Below are 23,272 nucleotides of genomic sequence, written 5' to 3'. Positions count from 1 at the left end.
CCCCAGATATATATGATATGAAGCTAAGAATACTTTGTCCCTGCTAAAGAATGGAAGTAAATTATGCTATGTATTTTAATTTTTCTCTGAAGGGAGGGGCTATTTTTTTTCTTCCTCACCCCACATTTATATTTGATAAGCCTCCCCTTGCAAAATGAAATATTCATTTTTACAATAGCCACTGTGCACATATTACAGAGTTAGTATGAAGGGGCTGCCAAATTATTGTTTGATCATTTAAAAAAACATTTGTTTCTTCAAAAATTGGTATATGTCCTAGAAAACATGAATCCAACATATTATTAGGAAGGAAAAACAACACATTTATTTACACAGGCTTAATGGCCTAAAGGTAAGGTAGCTGCAAATGTAGCCCTCAGATAAAGTTAAGCATAAGGATGCACTGTGCTTACCATATGTATGTTTAACATTAAAACATGATGTATATGAATGTGTTGATCATTATTATTTCAAAAGCTTAGTATTGTATGCACCTCAAGGTATGAGTATGGGCTTAAGGCCACCCCACACGTTATTGGAGGCCCACTTCAAATGCAGGTTAAAGTTGATGTCCGTAATATTTATCTAGTTAATTGTCTGTTAAGTTCCTATTTATCAGATAGTGAGTTAAAACAATGGTGATTGATCACATGACCCACTAATGAAAGCGCTTGTATTTGCTGCTTTGCCGAGAAAAACGATCTGAGTCTATGGCGACTTTCCCACGCTAAAATCTAATACAGCTCAGTAATTGATGTTTTGTACGCCGTTTTCCTTCTCTCTTCCGACCTCCTATTAGTGTGGAGCACCTGAAGGCATCACGCCGCATTATGCAGGTGAGAGCTGCCAATCTTCTGATGTCACACAGACGACACTGAGCTCTGGAAGATGAGGTCCCAGAGGTTGTGCTGTCCAATTGAAGCTTCATGAAGCATTAGTTGTATTTGTTGAGTCCACTAGATGGAGCTCTTGGTTTAAAAAAAGGGCTCAATGAATGGTGATTCAGTGTGTTTTCAACCCTTTGAGCTCCATCTAGTGGAAAATAAAGAAAATCACCACCCAAAGGCTCACCTGCAGTTACATCTTACCACCACAACTTTAATATGTGAGTCAATTTGACATTTAGTGTATGTAGGTGGAGTCCCTGCTGCGCCTCTCTATTGAGGACCTGCTTTAATGTATGAGATCAGACGTCTGAAGTGTATCATAGCCTATAACAGCCTGACACAAAGCAACAGGCCCTCCTCGGCTGGCTGTCTGCACTTACCGAGGTGGTTACTATGGAACCTAACGTTAGCCTGCACTTAGCACTCACCAAAGTCACACAATAACACAATCTAACTGATCAAGACAGTGTCAGAGCAGCAACTCCGTGTTCTGTGAGGAAAAATGACTGTTTTTTTCAAAAGAGTCTGGTGGTTTTGAAGAGAGCAGAGATAAGCGCTTCAGTTCCCTGTGAGAAAGGGCTGTCTGACGGCAAGGTAACATTTATTCTCACGCACGGAGCCATACTTATTACAGTACAAAGCAATTAGACGTCATTGCCGTTTTATGTTGTAACTATATGGCAGCTATGAACCGATCAGATTGCTTGATTTGAGCTACCTGCTTTATAAATAACATTTAATCACTTAGATCCATTAAAGGTTCAGTGTTTTTTTTAAACTGTTATATTGGTCCCATTATTTAGTTGATGGTAATGGAAAAATCCTACGGCCCTGAGAAAGAGAAAACTATTCGGTCCTGTGGAATAATCAGTATCTAATTTAGCAAGGGAAAGTTGATAAAATGTGGTCTGAAGAAAAAAAATAAAAGGACTAACCCCCCTTCAGCGAAAAGAAAAAAACATAGAAGCCAAAAGTTCATCATTTCTGTGCCGTCCCTAAAGGCTACAGATTTATCCCATTAGACACCGTACCTGGGTAAGGAGGTGATTTTCCCCCACTTCTCCACACAGAATCGGCGCGGTCCATTACTGCCCCGTAGAGAGGCAAATCCCTCATAGGGAATACTGGAGGTGCCTGTCACAAACTAGAGAGAGAAATACACAAAAGTCACACAAAGAAAGCAGCTTCCTAAAACATTGTTATTATGTCTGTCATGAGTCACACCGGATGCAAATGAGTTCTGTATATTTCATATGAATTTAAACAAGTAGTCTCACTTGAACTGAGAAATTTTCCAACTTCAGTGAAAACAGAAAACTGCATTCAAATTGTAAAATCCAGCTACATATAAGAAAGATTAAAGTGTAATTCTGGTAATTCAGGTCTTTTTCTGCACTTACATATATCAAATAAGTTATCGAGACAGTTTTTTCGCGTATGAACTATTAACGGAGAAATACTTTAGAGTGGCTAACAGCCGGACGTGGCTAACAGTGATTAGCTCGGGGCAGTACGGTGAAGGCATTAACTCGTCTTTTTTAACCACTAATACTGCTCAAAATAACACCAAACCTCTGCAGTAGTACGAGAAGAGTCCCTACACAGAAAACAAAGCACCAACAACATAGTTAGAGAACCCAGAGTTTATTAAAAGAGTGTTTTAAAGACTTACCTACTGGCCCCTGTACCAGCTCCTCTCATAGTAAAGTCCATTCAAGTGGATTACCAAAGTCAATCCCAAAGGAAGGAGCCCATTGGTGCTTTGTTTTCTGTGTAGGGACTTTTCTCATGCTACTGCAGAGGTTTGGTGTAGCAAATAATGTGCTACACCAAATTGTCTTTGGTAAAAAGGCATTTAATGCCTTCACTGTGCTGCCCCGAGCTAATCAGTGTAAGCCACATCCAGTTGTTAGTAACTCCCCTGGATTTGTGATGAGGTAAACACAGCTCTGCAGTGCCTGCAGGGCACCCAGCCTCCACATGGGGGCAGCCTGTGTGCATGTGGTCACCCAAGTGCCGTACCTGCAGCAGTCTCAGCCTCTGCTCATTGTTGAACCTCTCCACAGCTGCCCAGAACCAGCGAATCACTATGTGGTTGTCATGGTAACCTGGAGGGAGATAGATGATGATGGCGCATGAGTCAGATGAATAACAAATAAGGTCTCCGTCGCCTGTTCCTCGCTCTCCTCCTCCGTCCATCTCACTCTTTCTCCAGTGTGATCTTTGAATGGGCTCTGCTGTTTAATGTTTAATGGCCGCAGCCGTTTTGTCTGTCTCAGTCGATTCCTCTATTAAAAGAGCCTCACACTGAGTCATGGCCGACTGTCGACTCAAGTTCTCTTGTCTCCCTGCTGCTGGCGGCTTTTCAAATGTATTGGTCAGACCCTTAAAAAGCCTTTTAATGTGATCTCTAATAAATGGTTTGGACAGTGGTGCTTACATGCTTGCACTGTACACTGTGTATTACAGTAATTAAATAGCAATAACTCCCCAAAGTTTCAAGTGCTCATTATGCAGCTCATTACAATACAGTGGTTAAATACGTACTGAAAGTATTTCTCCATAGATGACTATTTATTGTAGAGCAAGTAGTTAAAATACAACAGATAACACTTTTTAGATGAATTAACAGAAGATAGAGTTGAAAGAATTGACTTGAATTTTAAAATCCAGGTCTAGTTTGAACCCTTTGTGAAATTACACAAAAGAAAATCATTTGAACTGACTGACATCTTTCTCCCTGACCTGGTCCAACAACATCAGAACCATCTTAACTTGACTTCTGCTACATTTAGGACTTCACGTTGTAGATATGTTGTAGTAAATGACTCAAGTCTTATTGAAGAATATACAGTACAAGTCAAAAGTTTGGAGACGCTTTTCCATTCAAGTGAACGAGAAAGCGTCTTTAAACTTTCGAGTGGTACTGCTTATACGAGTATAAGGAAAGCCCAAGCATTCCTTCTCCTGAAAACCATGAAACAAGACCAAGTGGAGGTTAAAGACGTTAAAGGGATAGTTCTGCTTTGTTTAAATGTGGCTTATCCACAGTCAGTGTGTTATCTACAGTAGATGATGGTCAGCACGCAGGAAAAATATACAAAATATACTTTAGTCACCTTAAAATACGGCCCACCTAAAAAAAAAAAACATCAGTTTCAGTGTATGCTATGTATATCATTTTTTCATGCTTTACCTTTTTCTTTGGCACTACACTTTCTCAACCTATTTCTATGCAATCATAACTGAGTTATTACCTTTACGCATTTTATGGAATAGACAAATACAAGAAAATAAAATTTTGTGATTACAACAGTGGCGACAAAACACCGTTCACCTTGGAGACAAGTCGAAATATACAGACGAAGAGAGAATGAACGGCCCAGTCTGACAGCAAGGTAAAGCAGTGAAAATATTACACTGAAATTGATTTTTTTTTTAGGTGCACCTTTTTTAGGTTACTTAACTTAGAGCTGCAACAATTAGTCGATTAATCAATTAGTTGTTAACAATAGCATTTATCAACAACTATTTTGATAAGTAATTCATCGTTATGAGTCATAGTTTAAGAATAAATGTCCAAATTCATCTACGGAAAGCCCTAAATGGTCATACATTAGATACATTTTATTTCCTCCGTTTTCCCGTGATAAAAAGATCATTTCCCTCTTTTTTCCCGTGATAACAAGATAATTATGATCCGTTTTCCCGTGATAACGAGATAATTAATGTGATAGATAATGAGTGAAATGTGATAGGCCTGAGATTCCCATCACAGTGACACAGGTCATGCCTCATAAAGACTGCTCATATCTTGAAGAACACTATAGACAACACTGACAGAAGATTTCAGTTGGTTACATACTACTAAAATTAAACTGTAATCTGTATATTTATGTGCACATTGTAAAACTCCTCTCTGTACTGGTATTTATGTTGTTGTAATTTAATATTGTTGACAACAAAGTTTGTTTAAAAAACAAAAAAACTGTAGTTAATGAGGACATCCGGCTCACTCAAACCACCACCACTAATGTGAACATTCTCTGTAATAAAAGGCATAAAGCTGTTTCAGCCTGTGTCAGGCCTTGATGGAAGAGATATGTGATGGTGATCGGTATTCTCCTGCTTCTCTGATATTGATACACTGATTCTCCAGATCTCAAATTAATTAATTAAACGGAGGTTATCACGAGAAAATGGAGGGAATAAAATGTATGTAATCTATGACCTTTTGGGGCTTCCGAATTCAGCAAGTCAAATGTGAATATTTTCTGGTTTATTGTCTCCTCTGCTACGGTAAACTGAATATCTTTGAGTTGTGGACATCTGAGGACGTCGTCTTGGGCTTTGGTGAACATATTTCTCACCATTCTCTCTCATTTTACAGACCAAACAACTCATTCATTAATGCAGAAAATGATAGACAGATTAATCGATAAGGAAAATAATCATTATTTGCAGCCATATCAAAAATGAGTTCAGCTGCTGACCCGGTCCACAGCAGCTTCTGTGTCTGTACTCACACGCTGACTGTGGATAAGCACCCCAAACTATCTCAACTTTCCCTTTTAGAAGTATACCACGCTCACACGTCCAGTACAACAATTACACCGGCTCATTAGCTGGGATGGCAGCAGATCAGTGTTGTGATGGAACCAGCATGTCATTTCATTTTTTTCCTAACATCTCTCTTGAGGTCAGGTCAGATTTCTGGCTTCAACCCACCCCAGTGATTACGTGCCACTGAGGTGCTCTTATGCAAGGCATCTATCTACTCCCCCACTGCTCAAAATAGAGGGTTAGTTGTTCCACACTTGCAGCTTCAAGTTGTGGATAAATGTCACTTGAAAATGAGCCAGTTTATGTGTTTGACTTTGCAAGTTGTTTTTTTTTGCGTTGCTGTCAGTGTGCCATGAACACTTTCATCTCCATCTGTGCCCTGTTGCCTCTCCGCTTCCCTCCAGCGTTACACACCTCCTCTGTACTCGGTGTTGTTTCTCCAGTCTGCCAGGTCGATCTCTGCAGTGCCTGCAATCACCAGCTCCAGCTCCCTGGCATCAAACACCGACACCAGCCGCACATCCACCACCTAACAAACACGCAGGCAAACAGATGAACACAGTGTAACACAACGGTACAGCCGATTCATTTAGCACATACATCAGATGGAGGAATTTCAGAGCATTGAGACGAGTCACTTACAGTAGATACACACTGACACAGACAGCAGGAGGATAAACACTGTGGGGAAAGTTTCCATCAGTTTGTTTACCGTAAATGTTGCATTTGATTTGTTTAGCAATCCAAGGCCTGTAAACTCACACTGACACATGTAGCCCACAAAGACGCGGTAATCTGTTATCCTGCCAGGCAACAGACTTAATCAAGAGTTGTGTTTGGACCAGTTATGAAAACACACGAGACAAAGTAAGCTGAGCTTTTGTCAAGCTGAGCTTCCACAGCATGAAGGACTGTGAACAATCACATGGCAACATCCATCCTCTTACAGTTTTGGATTCACATTCAAACTGAGCACATAACAACATTATCTCTCTTTATATAAACCACTTTGTACCGTAAATCCACTGGAGTCACAAAAGGCAAGACATAGGTTTGGAAAGGTATCCACACCATCTATTTATGATTCATTTTTATATTATTTAAAGTGTCTGCGTGGGTTTTCTCCGGGTTCTCTAGCTTCCTCCCACAGTCCAAAGACATGCAGGTGTTAATTGATGACTCTAAATCACCCGTAGGTGTGAATGGTTGTCGGTCTCTGTTTGTCTCTATGTGCCCTGTGAAAGCCTGGAGTCCTGTCCAGGGTGTACCCCACCTCACGCCCGATGTCAGCTGGGCTCGGCTCCAGCCCCCCGTGACCCCGATAGGGACAAATGGTTGAAGATGGATGGATTATTTAAAGTTGTTGTCCGTAATATTTTCATCTAGTTAATCGTTGAGTTCCTATCTATAGTGAGTTAAAACATGGTCATTGATCATATGACCCACTAATGAAAGTACTTGTATTTACTGCTTTGCTAGAAAATAAAATCTAATGTGTCTGTGTTGATTTTCCCGTGCTTAAATCAAATGTGCTGCACAGTTAGTGAAGCTTTTTACTCCCTTCCCCTTCTCTCTTCGTACCTCCTATCAATGTGGAGCATGTGAAAGCATCCTGCCGCATCGCGCAGGCAAGAGCTGCCAATCTACTGACGTCATACAGTCAACTCTTGTAGATGAGATCCCAGAGGTGTATCTCAATTCTTACCGAGTACAACTTTAACCCCTTGAGATGCCACCCCCTATTTTTAATGGGGTAGGTGTGGGGGTCAGTGGGTTTTCAGGGGGAGATAGCAGGTCAACAGTAGATGCCTCACAGAAGTGGGAAGCAAGATTTGTTGGCAAGATTTGTCAAGATTTGTCAGTCATAAATCTGTAGTAAAAAAATGAATCCATCATTTAGAATAAACTTAAACTTAGGTCTCATAAGTTCTTGCAGCATCTTTTGGGTGGATGTCACCAATGGTCAAAATCCCTCCAAAATCCCACATTAAGACACCCAGGCTGTGAGAAACACCACAGAAAAATTCATGCTGTGATTTGTGTTGTGTAAACAACCCCCTTATTGTCAGTATATGTAGGGGATCCATCCATCCTCTGAATGCTCTAGGTCTGTAGTTTGTGGTTGTAAAGTTTCATGAGGCTGTGATTAACCTAGAGGTCACAACACTTCATTTTATACAATGAGTGCGAGTTTTAAAACAATAATCTCACTACATAGAAACTGTTACTATGGAGACTAACATCATCCCTCATTGAATCCACAAGACTCTCAGCTTTCCAGTCAGATCCAAATGATTTAATGACCCCGTGTAAATGGCCATGCTAGTTTCCTCTCTCCAGAGTTTGGCCTAACTTTGGAACGTTATATAGCCTCCTTCGGGATACCAATAGCTTCACTCTATAGCGATGGGTAAGCTGCATTTCCATAGTGATAGGTAAGCTGTATTTCCATGGCGATGGGTAAGCTACATTTCCATAGTGATAGGTAAGCTGTATTTCCATGGCGATGGGTATGCTACATTTCCATAGTGATAGGTAAGCTGTATTTCCATGGTGATAGGTAAGCTACATTTCCATGGCGATAGGTAAGCTAAATTTCCATGGCGATAGGTAAGCTATATTTCCATGGTGATGGGTAAGCTACATTTCCATGGCGATAGGTAAGCTATATTTCCATGGTGATGGGTAAGCTACATTTCCATGGCGATAGGTAAGCTATATTTCCATGGTGATGGGTAAGCTACATTTCCATAGCGATAGGTAAGCTGTATTTCCATGGTGATGGGTAAGCTACATTTCCATGGCGATAGGTAAGCTACTTTTCCATGGCGATAGGTAAGCTACATTTCCATGGCGATAGGTACATAGACTGTAAACACTGCAATTTAACACTTGTTTTGAATATTCTGGCATGAAAATATGTCGTTATAATCTCGTAGCATGAATATATATATTATATATATATATATATTCAATTTTGCCATATGGTAAAATCCAATATATACAGAAAATATACTATATAATATTTGTGCCCTGTGATAGACTGGTGTCATGTCCAGGGTGGACCCCGCCTCACGCCCAGTGTCAGCTGGGATCGGCTCCAGCCCCCCGCCACCCCGATAGGGACAAGCGGTTGAATATGAATGGATGGATGTATACAGTATATAATATATGTATATATTATTTAGTATAGGCTACATTAGTTGCAGACTTTTATAATTGATTGTTGCAGTATATTTTTTCTATACCCATTATTGTTTCATTTTGATGAAATAAAAAGTAACACATTCAAATCTAAATCTCAAGTATCACAGCAGTGATGTGCTGCAAAATTGAAGGCTCTTTGCAATATTATACCCAGTTACATTATGTAGCATTATGCAGAGCTTTTACATATACGGCTCCAGATCAGTTGATGAAGATGTTTTAGCTGAATACCGCTCTGGTGTCAACCAATGTGATCCAGTGCTGGACAATATGTTAATGAAGGTATTTGAAGTCCATGTTTACGTTCGACTTCGCCTGGAACGCTCTGAAGTCGGAGCTCTTCCAGTCTTTGGAATGCAGCAATATGTCTGGTGAAGAGCTAATATGTCATGATGTAGTTCACTGAAATTCAATGCTGCCTTGTCAGATTTGCTCTTTTTGCTATTTTAAATATTTCTAGTTGGAATATATTGTGACACCAGTTGCTTGTTCACAGTGTGATGCAAAGATTCAGAAAACTATACCACCATAACGTGGGAACTCTGGTTGTATTCATTGTTTTGCGTTCCACTGTGAGAAGAGGGACCTTTCTCAGAGTGCATGTTGAGGAGAGTCGGCGAGGTGTTTTGGGAAACTGGAGATAACTACTTGTATTTTCTAAATATGTCACCGTGACAACCCTCAGAGCGAGTGAGACACTGATATTGAAGTGTACTCTGTTCTCTTCTTGTACAAGAATAAAAGTCTTTTTAGTATAACTTGGAACTGATTCTGGACTGGTGCTTGTGTTAAGAGTTTTCCTAACAAAGTCATCCACCAGGGCAAATGTCAGATGCAAGTCAGGGTGGTGTGGGTGGAAGGATGCTCCTGGGTTCTTTAGTTTGTCCTGGTAAAAAAAAGGGATTCTCAGCACCTGATGCAATGATGTCGCTTCACTGCATCATTGGTTCTGATCATTAATCCTGTCACAGAGAGTATTGTAGCCAGTATGTACTGTAAAGAAGAAACTCTTACTTATTGCTCTTTCAAGTGGGACTCATATCCTCATTAATACCTCTAACACCTCTAAAATAAAGTGCTGTACCTCATAGAAGCCTCGGACCAGGCTCTCTGTCTGCTGGGCCACTCCTCGTTCTATGCGCCACTTGACCATACGCTCAATGTACTCCTTTTTGTTCTTCTCTGACACCGGGATGCCAGCCCCTCCTGGTTTCAGCTCTCTCTCTGTAATCTGCAGGAACACATGCAGACATGGGAACTTGTTAAATGCACCTGTATTTTTACCATGCTGCAGTCACAAATTTAACACACACACACACACACACACACACACACACACACACACACACACACACACACACACACACACACACACACACACACACACACACACACACACACACACACACACACACACACACACACACACACACACACACACACACACACACACACACACCTGTCCAAAGACCTCCTCATTGACGGTGAAGGTAAGGTCCAGCATGTCTTCGATGTCGTTGTCCTTCATCCACTGCAGGCTCTGGTGGAACTCTTCATCCAGGAACTCCAGGTCACTCAGGTCACAGGGGCTGCATGAGCACAGGCAGATCTTACATAGAGCTTACAGAGGGGTCAACGAGGTAATGATGCGTTGCCCAACTCATAAACCATTGCCGATTCTAAACAGGGGGGTTAAAGGTTAATTAGACCATGTATAACAGCATAGGACAGCTTTCATCAAAGATAGTAAAATATAAGACACAGTGTGGCAGGAAAATGTTTGCCCATATTGATTGTGTATCAGGATAAAGCCTTCATCTCAGATGCTCAAGGTTGACATGTGACATTTCCCTAAATATACCTTTCCCTCTTTGAATCTGAATAGGTCTCACTACCTTCATTTATAGGCCTCTTGCACTGTCACTAAATGTCTTAGCTAGGGATGCCATATATTTAGATTTTCAGATTAACCTAGGCTACCCATTTGGCATGTTGGTGATAGGAGGACATTTTTGTGTAGAGTTTTGTGTAAAGACTTGTACAACTTGAAATGATATGGACATAGAGAAGAGTCAGTGTCAGTGTTGATGGGACATTCCGAGCATTTGTAATCAAGTCAATTAATGTGCTGATTATGTAAAACCAAATAAGGATCACTTTCATAAAGTTGACACTCCTATTATTTCTTTGCTCTTGAACAATATGGTAGAAAGGAAAATAAATGTTAAAAAATGATACATAATTATATCTCAGTCCTTACTTTTTTAAAGGGGAATTTCAGTATTTTTTTAACCTGGACCCTATTTCCCCATGTATTTCTGTGGAAGTGACTTTGGGCAACAACTTTTTTTGAATTGGTCCAGTATTGACAGGGACCTCTGCATCCTGGCTGCTGTGAACAGGGCTGAAATGGAATGAAACAGGGCACCTTCACACCAACAATATACATCCACTAAAAGTATTCAGGTTTTTTTGTTATCACCAGTGTCTGACTGTATTATGGGAAGATGGTGAAGTCTTGATGATGATGATGTTGCTGGAAGACACCAGAGCGGAGCTTCAGAGAGGGGAGAGTATTGTGTAGCTTTGTGTTATCTAAACGATTTTAAATGAAAAAAAATAATGGGTTAGTTTTTGCGCATTTCCAAACTGTGCCAACACTACGTGGAGCTCCACTACACACAGCTTTAATCGACTAATGTTACCTTTGGATGCAGACAGGCAGAAGTTGAGTCTAGTTGTGCTACAAATGGATCCTAATAACTCTGGACTCACTGCTCCTTCAGACCATCAGGTCTGCAGTTTGACCGGGACACTACTGCCAGACAAAGCGAAGAAGACATCCTCCCAAAGAAACATTTTCATCCAGAAAAAGGTTGTTCCAACACTGGAGACACTGAAACTGGCTGCAGACGGAGCAGAGGCTGGCTGATGCTGTGAGCTAAAGTTACTGTGTTGACCTGCATCAGCAGCTACACACCAAAGCACGTCAGGAGAACAGCCACTTCACCATCTTTCTATAATACAGTCAGACACCGATGATCACATTATGAGCCTGTCAGAGTAAAAACTAATACTCTTAGTGGACGTATATTGTTGGTGTGCAGGTGCCCTATTTGGTTACACTGCAGCCAGGTTCACAGCAGCCAGGCCGCAACGTTCCACTCAATACTGGACCAGTTGTTGCCATTAATCACTTACACAGAAAAAGATGGGGAAATAGGGTTGAAAATATCAAAATTCCCCTTAAATAGCTCTTGTGATGCTCTTCTGTGTCTGGTTGTTTCTCCTTTTTGTTGTATAAAAAAACTTTGTCTTCTGATTTTCAAGATAACGGTACCTCTATTGTTTATTGACTGTGTTTGGTTGCGTTGTAGCATAATTTACACCATTATTGATTAAACTCTACTCTTCATTTATGTCCTTTTTTGCTATCTCGTTTTGTATTTTTGTTTCTTGTGCTGGTTAAAAAAAGAAGAGTAACACAACAGTAACAGAAATGCCAATAATAATTGTATGGGTTTATTTATGTACAAGTAACCAAAGCTCACCAGATACCACAATAAAAATAAATAAAAATACATACGGATTTTTTTAAAGTTTGTGGATTAGTCATTCTCCAGTGTCCCTGTGAACGGGTCCATTTTCGGAGCCAAATGTCTTTCCAGCTGTCACCATCTTTCATGATCATCACACAGTCTGTTCCTGCTCAATAAAGATGGGCTATATTTCACCCCCACTATTCCCATCATGCATTGAGGGATGTAAATGGGAAGCATAGTGTTGCTATGGAGACAGTTAGCTATTAATAGCCATTTGTTTAGGCTTACATTTCCTTACATGTTGGTAGATCTGAACAGTTTCGTGGATTACTTTTTATACCAAAAAAAACAGATGAAAATGGTGATTATCTATTTTATATTGCACCATTACAACAAATCCAAAATGCACCATTTTCTGCACATTTCCCTGTGGTTTTGCATTGTATTTGGTTTCAAATACATTTCTATTTGTTTGAGAAATACTTGTCTGTGTAATAATGGTGGAGCCAAGAAAGAATCCCTGCTGCAGAGGTTAAGAACCTTTATGATGACATAAACATCTGTCCTTAGTGCAGACATTTGGCACGGTCTGAGGTTGTTTGGACAAAGCTATTAATACCGGTGCTGCTCCCACTGCCAGCTGCTGTCTGAGAGGATCTGACTGAAACACTTACATTCTCAGCACGGCCTCACAGAGTTAGTGAGGGGGGTCTGATTGGAAGTGCTGGGGCCCTGCAGGCTGGTTTGGAATAGGAAGTCAGAGAGAAGCAGGCTCAGGGACTTACATGCGAAGGAGCCCCTTGTAGAAGGGTCGGGTAAAGAAGGCATCCAGCAGATACTGATGGACGAGGGCCAGACCCAGGATACGCCCACTGAAGCGGAACCTACGCACAACAGAGAAAATATAGGTGAATAAAGGAGTCAGAAGTGGATTGAAAAGTCCCTAGAAATGATGCGTCAGATCAAGTGTTGGCTAAGGCCTGCTCAGAGAACCAGATGGAGGCTGTTTGCTCTTTCAGATGTCGACAGGAAGAGCACAATGTAGAAGCTTGATTTAAAATCTCCCGTACTGTGTTTGTATAAACACTGTGCAAGTTAGTTGGCCTGTATGCGCTCATTTCATGGCGTACTTAACAGGCTTCAGTGCAATTAGAAGTTCACTTTCCAACCGAGGATGCACCAGATGGTGACGTTGTTTATGACAATAAATAAACCCCACCGATCTTTACTGTGAGAACAATGCATTGAATCAGAACAGTGCTGAAGTCTGTAGTAGGGAGACCAACTCAATCATCAGGGGAGATGTTTCTCTATCAATTCTTTCTTGAAAACTTCTCTAACGTCAGACAGATCGTCTCTGCAAGAACAGCAGCATTGACTTGACAGTCTTCAATTTGTGTCACTGGGTTTGTGGAGCGAGACACACAAACCCCTGAGGACTTGACTTCATGTTGCCACCATAGACTGTATAAAATATGGACATAATCTCTGTAATTTCAACTGTATGTTTCTGAAGAGCCACTGTGTGGCTTCGGCCTGCTGGCTCCGAGCCTCCGATAATCCAAAAGTGGAGAAGGAGGTGGAGCGTGGATGGAGCTGTGGCCGGCAGAATGAAGCCTACAGTCTACGCCCGCCTCCTGTGACGGCAGCCACCTCTCACTCAAAGCAGCCACGCCCGCTGTTATGCAGAATTTAAGCTGTAATATGATTTAGACAGGTGAGCTTCATGAAAGTGAAGCCCTGTACAGTTGTCATGAACGAGGACATTAGCCACCGAGACCAAAACTGTGTATGTACCAGACTGTTAACATGTGTATTTCTGCTGTAAAGTTAGACATTTTATTATTTTGGGGATCTATGCCTCAAGTGGCCGTTTGAGGAGCTGCAGTTTTTGGCACTTCCGTGTTGGCTTCATTAGTCAGCCTCGGAGGTTGTTTCATCCGCTATCTTCTTCATCCAGCCAATCATCTTAGGATTTTCTGTCTAGTTGTCTGCCCGGCCACCCATCAGTCTGATCATCCATCCATCCAATCACTGTCACTGGGGAAAAACTGACTGGTAAGTCACAAATTGCTGATCCAAATTTCCACACAGCAACCCGCAAATGACTTCTATTTTTGGAGCGGCAGCACACAGCAGCCAGAGCAGAGCAGACGGACACTTTACAGTCGACACAGCAGCACACTAACTTCCACAAACATACAGGCACAGTTCCTACACATTTTACATTTCAAAATTCTAGACTTTTCCAGACTCAAATTTTCTCTGAGGATTTTTCAGTCAGTATTAAACATCTGAACACAAATTGTTGGTGCTTATTATGTAGATAAATGGTTTTAAAATTCTGACCATGTATGCCATTATGGTGCTAATTAATTAAAGACATTTTTAAATTTGTGTTGGAGCTCATATAAGTGAATGAACTCCAAACTGAGACACAGCATTTTATTAAAGCTAAATGCTAAAAGAGTGAAATGAATAAGTGTGAACCTGTAACTCTACAGACAGGAACAGTAGAGATGGATCATTAAATGAATAAGTGAACCTGTAACTCTACAGACAGGAACAGTAGAGATGGATCATTAAATGAATAAGTGAACCTGTAACTCTACAGACAGGAACAGTAGAGATGGATCATTAAATGAATAAGTGAACCTGTAACTCTACAGACAGGAACAGTAGAGATGGATCATTAAATGAATAAGTGAACCTGTAACTCTACAGACAGGAACAGTAGAGATGGATCATTAAATGAATAAGTGAACCTGTAACTCTACAGACAGGAACAGTAAAGATGGATCATTAAATGAATAAGTGAACCTGTAACTCTACAGACAGGAACAGTAGAGATGGATCATTAAATGAATAAGTGAACCTGTAACTCTACAGACAGGAACATTAGAGATGGATCATTAAATGAATAAGTGAACCTGTAACTCTACAGACAGGAACAGTAGAGATGGATCATTAAATGAATAACTGTGAACCTGTAACTCTACAGACAGGAACAGTAGAGATGGATCATTAAATGAATAAGTGTGAACCTGTAACTCTACGGACAGGAACAGTAGAGATGGATCATTAAATGAATAAGTGAACCTGTAACTCTACAGACAGGAACAGTAGAGATGGATCATTAAATGAATAAGTGAACCTGTAACTCTACAGACAAGAACAGTAGAGATGGATCATTAAATGAATAAGTGAACCTGTAACTCTACAGACAGGAACAGTAGAGATGGATCATTAAATGAATAAGTGAACCTGTAACTCTACAGACAGGAACAGTAGAGATGGATCATTAAATGAATAAGTGAACCTGTAACTCTACAGACAGGAACAGTAGAGATGAACATTAACCAGGAACTACAAAATAAAACATGAGTCTGTGCTTCATTGGCTTTAGATGGGGTAAACAAACTGTAAATTAATAAAATAATGATAAATAAAAATAAATCATTAATAAAATGTGGATGTGTATGTATTGTATGTATGGAAAAAATTCAGTAAATGAGAATTGCAGTCGCATGGTGAACGGCAACCATAACCCGACACCACTCTACAGCAGCTTGCTTAGTTTCATACCATCTACAGGTCGGCTGTCTTGTGTTAGGAAACATGTTTTGATTTGCATATATTAATATATTTTATTCAAAAAATTAGATAATAGTCTGGAAACAACACAAACATTTTTCCAAACTCTTTTCCCTTTTTCCAAACTTATCCAGACCTGGAAAAGACTCAAACTCAATTCCACACTTTTCCATATTTGTGTAGGAACCCTGTACAGGCAGACAAATGTACAGACTGATATTGTAGATGAAGCACATGGATAAACTAATATATAGAAAGCTTACCATTCATGGTGGTTGTCTACAAAGGCAGACATGGGGCTGATCTGGACGGTGTACGTGTCGTTGGCTGAGTATTCAAACAGGCCGTAGTACGGGTTGAACAGTTCTCTGGACACCAGGAAGAAAAACTCTCTGGAGGGTCCACTGTAGTCCAGCCTGCAACGTCCCACATTTAAAGACACACATGTAAGTAAGTGGTGTTTTATTCAGCAAAGATACACCCCCACAGTCATCTGGCTTTGTGCATTTCCAAGAAAATGATACAATATAATAGAATTTACTGATAACAAAAGATAAGTTGATCATTCAAAAACACAGTGTGCATGCTGCCAATCAATCGATTGTATTCCTAATGTCTTCTTAATCCATTTTGAAAGTTAAAGTTTCTTCTAGTCAGACAAGTTCATGAAGATAAAGGAGGCCATAGAACTAAGGAGGCGTGAGGGCAGCACCACCAACAGGGACGAGGGGACATACTTGCTCCCACACACCTAGGAGACCTTCCTCTGCCAGTGGCACCAGGGCGAGGAACCGACATAACTGGGTCGGGGAACTTGATTTGGAAGTTTCCCCGACCTGGTCAGCTGTTTTCATTAAACACGTCATACCCGGAAGAAAACAACAGCTCTGAGGAAGCAGGAGTACAGCCGAAACTGTCAGCTAAGGTCGCACTCACACTGTCCTTCCGTACCCTGCCCCAGGACGTTTCACAGCTAAAGTCTAGTTCGAAAGGCGGCGAAAGGTTCACGTTGGTGTGATGTGAAGTGTTTACTGCAGATTTGGTCGAATGGAAATATTCAAAAACAGTCGACAAGACGCACAAAAACTCTGAGGTCTATGGAAAGATCTGGAAACAAAGCCACGCATCGCCATGACGTCATCAATGCGTGTGACGTGTTACGGCTGAGGCCCAAGTAGTGTGAGTACAAACGGGCCTGGCCCACGGGGAGAGAGGGAGTGGGGGTAAAGTACCCTAAAGCACGGGGCACGGTACGGATGGACTGTGTGAGTGCGCCCTAAGAAAAGGGAAGAGGACACCCTTACCATAGAACTAACTTGTCTGACTAGAAGAAACTTTAACTTTCAAAATGCTGCCAATCCTCTATTATAAGCTTGTGGGTTTACAATCACCCTACCTACTGATGTGAAATACTCCATGTAGCTCTTTTACCACCCACTTGCTCCAGTTGCTCTTTCACCAGAAGACTGTGGAGTTACTGGGATGTTATTAGATGTGTGTGTGTGTAATTCTACATGTTGAAATTACTCATTAAAACGCCCCCGGATCAGTACACACACTTCACACTTACACTGTCTAAAGCCTGATAAGGAAATGGGAATGAAATGCATCTTTCTCACCCGTCCTCGCCCACAAAGCTGACGTAAAGTTTACTCCGCTGTAGGTCTTTACGAGAGTAACACATGATCTGGTTAAAGGCGTCCTCCAGGAGGTGGTCCCTGCGTATGATGAGCCTGGGAGCACACACAACAACACAGATCCAGTAGTATTTAAACTTTGTATCAACCCAGTGTTCATGAAGACTATTTCTTTGAATTCTACAATAAGGCTGATGAAACTGACCACAGCTGAGGGTTGAAACCGCTTATTCTACATTTGCACATTATCAGCAAATCCCATAATATAACCAAACCAATATAAACCCTCAATACATTCCAAATTCCCTCTGTGGCACCAAAACACAGCGGTTTCTACTGTGGATATAAATATTACCTGGACACAAATATAGTTTCATTTTTGTTAGGGACTATTTTTACACACATTTGGTGCTCTAGTGGGTATTTAGGGAAGCAGGACGGTGTATGTGGGGTTGAGTCAAATTAAACAACAGTGTGTGTGTGTGTGTGTGTGTGTGTGTGTGTGTGTGTGTGTGTGTGTGTGTGTGTGTGTGTGTGTGTGTGTGTGTGTGTGTGTGTGTGTGTGTGTGTGTGTGTGTGTGTGTGTGTGTGTTCATGTTAATAAAAAAAACATGTCACCCAGTTAATAGTAAGAGTTTTGAGACAACCATGGGGCTCTGTGACACAGAGGAAGGAGAATCAGGCTTTAGATGCACACTAAATACTCAATATTTTTGTCTTTTCGTGGGATTTGTTGACGGTAAGGAAAGGATTCAATCTTCCCAGACTTATCTTTTAACACAGCACATATTAAGTGGAATCCATCTTTGAGATATTCATACATTGGTCAACGTGACTCCAATGTTTTGCAGAGAAACTCCCCTTGGTGTCTTAATATAATGACATGTTGTTAGTGTAGGACAGGGGTTGGCAACTTTTTTGATATGAAGTGCCATTTTTATAGTTTCTCCTTAATCAGTGTGCCATATCAACATCAACTGAGCCTGCTCCTGCAGCGTCATTTAACCACCTGTGCCACATTCTGTGAGGAAGGCAATGAGAACCAGCCAATCAGAGGCAGAGTAGGGTGGGCCTTTGTGAATGTAGAAGGGGAAAAGGTGGTGATGTCCAAATGAAAGCTTTATTTTCTGAGCCCACTAGATGGCACTGGGTTGAAAGCACACTGAATGAACAGTCCTTGAGCCGTTTTCTTTAAACCAAGAGCTCCATCTAGTGGCTTCATATAATAAAGAAAATGCTTCATGAAGCTTCATTTCACTAGGAAAGTGTCAGTGAACTACCATAACAGACAGTTCACCTGCCTGTGGCTGTGACAAAGGTCATTTGATATGTGGAAGAGAATGGACAACATCATTTCCCCAAACATTTCATGCACACGTGTTGCTATAGTGGGCCATTGGTTAAGCTGCTGTGGTGACACCCGTGCCCAAGGATGCTGACCCCTGGTGTAGGAGGATGCTTTAGACAGGAGAAATAACACTCCTGCTGTCCTGCCTCCCAACCCACATCACTTCCTGTTTTAGAACAATAAATGCAGAAACCTTCATGAACTGGCCTTCAGATTTTCATATAAATCAGTCCAAAATCAGACAATCCATGAATACATCTCTTTCAGTTGTAGAGATTAAACCTACTTGACTTTTCCTGGTCCCTGTCCATAACCTTTGGTCTCCAGCTTTCGATAGAAGTTTCTCAGTTTAGCCTCAAAATCTCGCTTATAGGGAGCAGGAGCGCGGGCATTGGCTCGCTGGGTGCCTGACATATAAAAGAGAGAGAGGAGATAGAGAGAAAAAAAGAAGGGACGAAGGAAGGAAAAAGGCAGAGAAATAGACAATAAAAGTCAGAGTGATAAACAGACAGAGAAAAGGGGGACAGATGGGTAGAAATGGAAAACAGATACAGGGAGATAGAGATAAAATAGGATTTTAATGATCCAAAGTGGAAATTGGCTTAAGCCTGCATGGGTGAGGAAGAATGTATGCGGGTTAATCCAGGATTCTTCTTTAGGATCAGACTGTCATTAATTTGAGACATACACAATACACACACACACAGACACATCTCTTCATCTGTCTGTGTTTTTTGTTTCAACAGTTAAAGATTAGATGAAGGCTCAGTGGTATAATGAGGGACACAGTCATACTGTAGACAAACACTGACAGAAGTGTGCTTTTGTGTGTTTGTCAGCTACTTAAGGACACATCTACGGTATATGGCTGCTTGATATACAGTTCTGTTGAATTAGTGGTTTATTGTAGTAATCCAACTGACGATCATTCAACAGAAAGTAGTAAGTAAGTAGTAAGTAACACATTTGATAATTCATTTATCATAAGTTTTCCTTTTTCCTTCAAACTTTTATAGAAATCGTTTTTTTTGTTAATTATAATGTAAATGGTTTGTAGAGGTTGGGGGGAGGGGTGTAAAGAGGCAACGTGAGTGTACATTCTAAGTATGTCTTTTGTATGCGGGTGTATTAAAGAGCGCATATTGTAAAAAGTGAGATCCCCAGGTGGTGATGCTAAATAAAGTGAAAGAATGAAAATACTCAATTCACAGAGAAATGCACACAGCTCATATTCAGACACTGTGTCTTTAAACGAGCCATCAGCACTGCTTTACGTATAGTTGTATAGTTGTGATGTCACAACTATATATATATATATATCTATATATATATAGATATATATATATATATATATATAGATAAAACAATAAAGGTAGAAAGTGCTGCTCCAGTCATTTCCAGATGTGAAAGAGCTGGAAACCCTGACCAATCAGAGCACACTGGGCTTTTTCAGAAGCGCTCTTAAAGATACAGGCGCTTAAACGGAGCGTTTCAGAAAAGGGTGAATACTGGAATATTCAGACGGACAGGATGAGAAAAAGAATGTGTTTTGAGAACATTAAAACATGTAAACAGTTTCAAGACGAAACCCAAAATACAAGTATGGACCTGGAAATGAGCAGAATATGGGAGCTTTAATGTTTTATATTAGCCTGATATCAACCTGTGTTATATATGAAGGTACTATGAAATGACTTCTTTTATATACTGAGACAATGGAAACCAAATCTCATGGTGGAATGCGTGAAGTTTCATAAAAAGGAAGAATTTAATAAAGGCAAGAAAGGGTGCATCATGCCAGTAAACTTGAAGCAGACACAGAGTGAGACAGACACTCACCAGGGGAGCTCTGAGGAGACGAGAGGCAGTAATTTGGGTGGAGTAACGGTGGTACATATGACATCACCTCCTCCTCAAATAAGCTGGAGACGGAGAGGTGCACTGTTAGAATTAATACATCTTCGAGTTGCATAGCATAAGCATAGGTGGATCAAAATGGGAATTAGAGGAAGTGGCAGAGCCAGCTGGTTATCATTTTCACAAGTGACCAGTCTGCCACGCACACACACACACACGCGCACGCACGCACACACACACACACACACACACACACACAGGACTCACCTCAGCAGCATGACCAGGTCAGCGTCACTAGAGAGACGAGCCAGCCCAGTGACTCCCTCACTGCGAATAAACTGCACCTTCTCCCTGCACACACACACACACACACACACACACACACACACACACACACACACACACACACACACACACACACACACACACACACACACACACACACACACACACACACACACACACACACACACACACACACACACACACACACACACACACACACACACACACACACACACACACACACACACACACACACATCAGGGGGCTAGACTGACTCAATCCATTAGGATTAAAGGTTAACTGTGTGTCCAGTTTGACTGATGATGATACTGGAGGTGTTGGATGTGAGCAAGGCTAGAGAGGGAGAAAAGTGCAAACAATGAGACAAAGACGGGAGGAGGAAGGGAGAGGAAAAAGGAGAGAGCATACTTGAGCGAGTGATTCCTGGCGAGCTCGGGTTGCCTTTCCTGCAGGATCTCGACGATGTTGGGTTGCCGTAGAAACGCCACTATCTTGTCATTGTAGGCTGGAGAAAATGAGAGTTGTGCATTTATATCTGTGTACACTTGATGCGTGTGCACATTTCATTCTGCCTGACTTACCCACAGGCACCACATCGTGGTACTGACTTCGACTGGAGCCGCTGAAGGTGCTGGAGGGGCGGGGCATGACGGGCGGGGTGCTTTGGCGAGAGTCGTCCACTACCTGTGACAGAAGGAAGCACTACAGTTCAGGTCTCATCCTAGTTCCTAAACCGATCCTCCTTCCAGTCCTCAGTTCTGCATGTTCTCACTCAGGAACTACAAATCTCTTGTTTCTCATGTATGCATAACACATTCTGTACAGTTCATTCCACTATATCAAATCAAATCAGCTTTAGCACCTTTCGTATGTATAAAAATGCAGCCCAAAGTGCTTTACATTCAAATAAAATAAAACAAACTCCCTTGACATCCCAACCCCTTCAATCGTGTATCCCACTAGTCCGCCTCATGCACTGCCCTAAAGACACGCAGATCAGCCAATCATAGAGCACTACAGGCAGTGCAGTGGATGTCTCATCCCTCATCCTGTTTGATTCAGAGAGTAGCAGGAAACTACCACGTTCTAACAGGACGCTAGCGTCAGACTATGGCGTCACATCACAATGTCTCTGCACTCTCATAGATTCATAGAATGAGTGGAACAAACTGTAAAATATGACCCTGAAAAACTGGTAAATGTCCCGTGCACCAGCGGACTACAGATGTGTTTAACAAGGAGGCAGCGGCGTCACTTTACAGAGGCCGCCTTCTGCCCACACACACACACACACACACACACACACACACACACACACACACACACACACACACACACACACACACACACACACACACACACACACACACACACACACACACACACACACACACACACACACACACACACACACAATGCACACACTAAATGCTAAATGTTTTATATCGTTTCTTTTAGGACTATATTTTTACATAGGGAAATGCACTGTTCAGTAACTTGCAAAATAATTAAAAAGCAATGTAAAAAACTGTGATAAAATCGTTATCGTGATTTTACTGTAAAAAAAAAAAGATACTTCTGCCATATCGCCCATCCCTAATATACATTATACAGTATATAATATAGTCAGCCCAGCATTCAAGATTTAAGATGGCTGTGTATGTCAGAACTTTCTAGCAGTCTTAGACATCAGATATTCCACAAAGCACTTGAATGCATCATTTGAATTAGAACATAACGCACAGTTTTTTTTCCCTAACAGGAGACATAGTCAAAATACATTATCTTCATCTCATTGAACCCAATAATGTTGAAGTTTCTATGGATTTAAAAGGCAACAAAAAACTAATCAGGTTCTCTATGATCCTAGTGTTCATAGTAATCATACTAAGGTATCACTCACTACTAATTTGACAGTGACTGAGTGACGCTGTATTCCCATACAGTAGAGCTTTGGAAGAGATGAGTTGCTCCCGTCTCTCTTGCTTATTATATCTGCAACAACGTTTGACACGCAGTGTGTTCATGGAGATATTCAGTCATTCTAATGATACAGTAGAATATCCTAAAATATCTTCAAACAACCTCTGTTATATATTAAGTGGAGTTGTGCATCAGAGTGTCCCAAAATGTTTCAAACAATGTTCAAACCAGAGAAATGTGTCTTTATATTCAAGGTAACACTGTTACATTTGGTCACCTGTCAATGATTTCATATCCCCTTTGTGCACGCGTCTTTGTTGCGGATGTCATAAATGGACTTTTTATCCAGTTTTAAGCAATTTCCAGGTTGATCCAACGCGGATGTGCCAAGAAGTGCAGTTCTCTGAG

General features: G+C 41.1%; 1 protein-coding gene across 1 annotated transcript in view; it reads right to left on the bottom strand.

The window, feature by feature from the left end:
- The window catches only part of hecw2a (HECT, C2 and WW domain containing E3 ubiquitin protein ligase 2a), a gene marked incomplete at its 5' end in the record, with an annotated part of 42,213 nt that overhangs the window by 541 nt on the left and 18,400 nt on the right, over positions 1–23,272 (bottom strand). Inside the window, 13 exons of the mRNA XM_083922206.1 lie at positions 1,919–2,031; positions 2,910–2,995; positions 5,865–5,979; positions 9,742–9,888; positions 10,117–10,246; positions 12,985–13,083; positions 16,057–16,209; positions 17,413–17,526; positions 19,065–19,185; positions 20,618–20,700; positions 20,903–20,986; positions 21,350–21,446; positions 21,523–21,625. Coding sequence (XP_083778332.1) covers positions 1,919–2,031; positions 2,910–2,995; positions 5,865–5,979; positions 9,742–9,888; positions 10,117–10,246; positions 12,985–13,083; positions 16,057–16,209; positions 17,413–17,526; positions 19,065–19,185; positions 20,618–20,700; positions 20,903–20,986; positions 21,350–21,446; positions 21,523–21,625 — 1,445 coding nt within the window. The remainder of the gene's footprint in view (positions 1–1,918; positions 2,032–2,909; positions 2,996–5,864; positions 5,980–9,741; positions 9,889–10,116; positions 10,247–12,984; positions 13,084–16,056; positions 16,210–17,412; positions 17,527–19,064; positions 19,186–20,617; positions 20,701–20,902; positions 20,987–21,349; positions 21,447–21,522; positions 21,626–23,272) is intronic.

The sequence above is a fragment of the Echiichthys vipera genome (assembly GCF_963691815.1).
Source record: "Echiichthys vipera genome assembly, chromosome: 10".
Taxonomy (NCBI): Eukaryota; Metazoa; Chordata; class Actinopteri; order Perciformes; family Trachinidae; genus Echiichthys; species Echiichthys vipera.
The sequence above is the reverse complement of the archived record's forward strand: the minus strand, read 5'-3'. Positions and strand labels throughout refer to the sequence as shown.